This window comes from Plasmodium reichenowi, chromosome 13 (genome assembly GCF_001601855.1).
Source record: "Plasmodium reichenowi strain SY57 chromosome 13, whole genome shotgun sequence".
In the NCBI taxonomy this organism is placed as follows: domain Eukaryota; phylum Apicomplexa; class Aconoidasida; order Haemosporida; family Plasmodiidae; genus Plasmodium; species Plasmodium reichenowi.
Window position 1 is genome coordinate 955,433 of NC_033658.1, and position 5,131 is coordinate 960,563.

The 5,131-nt window shown below is 20.4% G+C and overlaps 2 protein-coding genes across 2 annotated transcripts; one reads left to right on the forward strand and one right to left on the reverse strand.

Moving 5' to 3' along the window:
* Nucleotides 1-1,141: 1,141 nt before the first annotated feature.
* PRSY57_1323100 (putative membrane protein) lies at nucleotides 1,142-2,683 on the forward strand (the record flags this gene model as incomplete). The annotated part of the gene is made up of 1 exon (XM_012909167.2): nucleotides 1,142-2,683. One exon carries the CDS (start codon nucleotides 1,142-1,144, stop codon nucleotides 2,681-2,683), a length of 1,542 nt encoding a protein of 513 aa, XP_012764621.2.
* A 609-nt stretch (nucleotides 2,684-3,292) lies between these two features.
* Nucleotides 3,293-5,027, reverse strand: PRSY57_1323200 (micro-fibrillar-associated protein, putative; the record flags this gene model as incomplete). The annotated part of the gene is made up of 3 exons (XM_012909168.2): nucleotides 3,293-4,374; nucleotides 4,517-4,745; nucleotides 4,902-5,027. The coding sequence occupies 3 exons, from the start codon at nucleotides 5,025-5,027 to the stop codon at nucleotides 3,293-3,295; spliced, it is 1,437 nt and encodes a 478-aa protein (XP_012764622.2).
* Between the last annotated feature and the right edge of the window lie 104 nt (nucleotides 5,028-5,131).

Below are 5,131 nucleotides of genomic sequence, written 5' to 3' on the forward strand. Positions count from 1 at the left end.
ATATATATATATATATATATTTATGTGTAAACAGTACATATGAATTATTTTTATCATCCCTTAATTATCGATTTAATTTTTTTTTTTTTTTTTTTTTTTTTTTTTTTTTAAAGCATTCACTTTGTTAATCATTTCTTGTTATAAAAATTGGTGATGGATGAAGTTAAAAGTGAACAAAAAAAAAATGCTCTACTAATACTTTAAATTATCGAAATAATAAATATAATATATATATATATTTATATATATATATATACATACTATATATTATATTATTTTTCTTCATGCACATTACGAAAAGATGATATATGAAAGAAAAAAAGATATAAAATATAATAAAGTAAATAAAACCATCACATAAATATAATATTTTCAATTTTGTGTTTATACAAAAAATATTCATCATGTTTTATTAGAATGTATGCATTATATATAATGTGTACAAAATATTCAGAAATATGTATTTTCTCATTTTATTTTTATTTTTTATTTATTTTTTATCCCTTCTGTTTTTATATCTACTCCAATATTACATTTTCTTCATATATATATATATATGTTATTATAACGGGCCAAAGGTATATATATATTATATATATATATATATATATATATATATAGAAATTTTTTTCTTTTTGAGTTTTCTACTGTTATTTAGTAGTTGAAATTTTGGAAGAAATATGTATTTTCTCATTTTATTTTTATTTTTTATTTATTTTTTATCCCTTCTGTTTTTATATCTACTCCAATATTACATTTTCTTCAAAAAATAAAAAGTATATATGTTTATACATACATATATATATATATATTTACATATATACTTTTTATTTTTTCGTACATATTAATTGTCATATTTACAACTTTTAGAAAGAATATACTTATGTGCATATTTAAAAATAAAGATAATTATAACAGTTTTTTCTGTGCGTTCAAAACATATATATTATATATATATATATATATATATTTTTTATTATATTACTTATATGATTTATATGCCCTTTTTTTCAATGAACATGTGTATAATATATGTATGTTAATATATTTTTACATACACATATATTTATATATATATATATATATATATGTATATATTATATATATATATAATTATTTACCCTGTTACATATTTTTGAAGATGGTAAAAAGCAAGTGTGAGAATAACGAGAACTGCAGGAAAATAATTAATAAGAAAATAATTGAGAAGAAGTATGATAAGAAGAAAACAAACGAAAACATGAATTATGGAGGTACGAAGCATGTACTAAATAAGAAAATAATAAATAATATAAATAAGAAAGATAATGAAGTTTATAATAAAATAAATGATGATATGATAGATGAAGAATATATTCCAAAAAATATAGAAGAAGATGAACAGAAGAATAAAAAAAAAACATGTTTAAAAAATAATGATAATATAAATTATGATATATTTAATAACATCAGTAAAAATTTGAATAATCATTTAAGTCAAGGTGTTGGTAATGAATGTGTAAAAAATTTAATAACACAAGTTAGTTACAGTCATTTATTTACAATATTAAAAAACATTTTAACTTATTTACCTTTTTCCATTAATGATTATTTAATAGGGACATTAGAATTAAAAGAAGTTATAGATAGTAAATATAATACGTGTTTTCAATTATATGAAAAAAAAGAACTAATGAAATATATTTATGATAATGAAGCAACAAACTTAGTAAATAATAAAGTATATAATTTATTTAGAAAATATAAAATCATCAAAAATAAAAAAGAATCTTTTAATCATAGACAAATTTTTCATTTTAAAGACCAAAAACAACAACCAATTCTAGAGGAATTATTAATAGAAAAAGCTAAAATATTTATTTATAAAATTAACTCTTTTATTGAAGGTAGAGAACAAAATCTGTCATATATATATGAAATATGTTATGGATTGTCCTATAAAACAGAAACGTTCTTATTATCTGTTTTTATATTTGATTGTTATATACATCGAATTAATCAACTTACAAATAAAAATCATTATAAAAAAGTGAAACTTTTAGTAATCATATGCTCTATCCTTTTAGCCTTAATAAAAACACAAGTTTTTAATGGTACCAGTATTATGTATTTAAATGATATACTTTATTTTATAAACAAAATGAAAAATGATAAACTTAGTTACACTTGTATAGAAATCTCCAATAAACAAATGGAAATATTAAAGTTATTACCTCCAAATTATAATAATTATTCAACATATACAGAATTAACTTATGTATATTTTATTAATCTCAAAAATTGCGCAAAAAAATATCCTGCTATTAAAATATATTATATATTCTTAGAACATTTTGGATTCCTATATTTTATTTATGATGTTATTTATGCTTATTCTATGTACATAACAGCCGTAGGATCATATATGCTCATACCCCCAAGCAGAATTGTTTGTACTATCATCTTATATTTTACAAACGCTTTTTACAATCGAATGACCAATAGTTTACTTTTTCAAGAAAAATTCTGTGAAGAAATTTTCCATCTACCTTTTGCAAATGATTTATTCATGTGGGCTTACCTTTTTATGGATAACTTTATCTACTTTTTTGAAAATTGTGTTGTACCCAATAAGCATTATTCTTCTATATATTCCATCTTCTATGAAACTGGAAGAATGTTAAATATTAGAACGGTATTCTAAGCACTTTTCAGGAAAAATACCCACATTTTTTATTAACATTTTATTAAACTATAAAGGGTGTATATATAATATATATATATATATATATATGTGCACATTTTTTGCCTTTGCATACATCTTTAACTTTTTTCAAAATATGGTTAGATAATATTTTATAAATTATTAAACCTAAACCCTGAACGGTGCATAAAATTTTGGCATTATAAATATTATACATATATATATATATATATATATATATATATATTTTTTTTTATTTTTTACCTGAACTGTTCATATTAATTTGTCTTATTTTTAATTCTTTTTAATAAATTAAAAATTTTTTTATATATTTTTCTCATTTTCACCTGAACGGTGCATATTTAATTTTAGGTTTACATAAAAACTATTTATTAAGAAAAAAAAAAGAAATGTATAGGTGTTTAAATAAGGACACATACATATCAAGTATATATGTGCAAATGTTTTTTTTTTTTTTTTTTTTGAAATTATTGAAAAGATTAATTTAAATGATAAAATGGGTAATTTATAATTTTTTTTTAGATATTAAATATTTTAATTTTTTTTTAGATATTAAATATTTTAATTTTTTTTTAGATATTAAATATTTTAATTTTTTTTTCTATATGTAGGTCTATCAAATTGATCCTTTTTCTTGTCCTTGAATTTAATATTAGATTCAATATTATTCCACAAAGAATCTTTTCGAGATGTATCATTATCCAATAAATGTGTATATTTGGATTGTCCTTGTTTTCCAAATTTTCCTCTTCTTACTTGCAATACTTTTGGTAAATTTTGTCTATCAACTTTATCCTCATATACTGGTTCATTATAATCTCTTAAATATATTTCTTCTTTACCTTCTTCAAATAAATCTTGATAGAAACCTCCTTTATGATAATACTTTTGCATAAATAACATTTTTCTTTTTTTTTTTTTTTCTTTATTTGGTAATGTTTTATTATCTTGTATAATTTCTTTATCTGTCATTTTTCTCCTTTTCTTTATTTCTAATTCCAAGATTTCATGTTTCTTTCGATCTAATTCATCTCTTTTTAATCTATTGATATGTCTTATTTTCCACAATTCGTATTCTTCTTCATTTAATTCTTCATCTTGTTCATCTTCCTCAAAATCTTCTTCGGAGGAAAAAACATTATTTTCTTTACTTTTTAATTTTTCTTCTAACATGTCTTGGTTTAAAACTTCTTTTATTGCATTTTCTTTTTTTTCTATTTCTATTAATTCTTTTTCTTCGTTTAGGTTTTGTAAGGTTTTTTTCTCCGCTTCTTCTTTGTTTTTATTTTCCATAAGTGTCCTTCGTGATGTTTTCAATTTAAATTCATGTTTCATAATTCTTTCGTTATTTCCTTCATTCATATAATCATCATCTGAAGCGGGATCGTCTTCGTCATCATCTTCGTCATCATCTTCATCATCATCTTCATCATCATCTTCATCATCATCTTCATCATCATGATCTTCGTGGTCGTTTTCATCATCATCATTATAATCACCTGCGTCTTTTTTATTATATTCCTTAATATTTTTTATAATATCTTCGTATTCATCTACCTTTTTAGTATTTTCTTGAATATGTTCAACTAATTTTTCATTTTCTTTGTTATCAATTATGGTTACTTCTCTTCTTCTGCTTCTTATCCTTTCCTGATTATCTCCCCCTAAATCTAATAAGAAAAAATTCACATAATACACACATATATATATATATATATAAAATTATATAACATTCATATGTACATTTTGAATAAATAAAAAATTTACATGACTTGTTCAGGTTTTTTTTTTTTTTTTTTTTCTTTGGCGTACTTTTATTTTTTAATCTTTCATATCTATTATCAATATTATTATTATGTTTAATAGTTTGCGTAATTATATTTTTATTTTCATGTTCTTTTTTTATTAGTGGTTCATTAATAACTTTGTTAAATTCTCTTTCTCCTTTTTCTTGTTCCTCCAGTTGGTTACGATCTCCTGGTTCTTCATCTTCCTCTTCATCATCATCATCGTCTTCCCCTTTTTTTGCATAATGAGGTTTCTATAAGATCATTAATATAAAAAATATATATATATATATATATTTATTTATTTATATATATGCTAAGTTTTATAAATAGGATTATATTAAAAAATTTCGATATGAATATATACCCATGTATATTTTTTTATTTATTTCTTTAATATATATAATTACCTTTCCAGGAAAATATCTTCTTACGACCGTTTTTTCTTTGTTTTTATTTTTTTCATCATTTTTATTCAAATCGTCATTATCATCATTTACAACAAAATAATTTAAAAGTTCATTCACTGTGCTCATCTTTTTTTTGGTTATATAAATTTTACTTAGTCTAATTAAATTATCCTTCTTACTTATTCTGTGGTTTTTTTTTTTTTTTTTTTTTTTTTTTTTTTTTTTTTTTT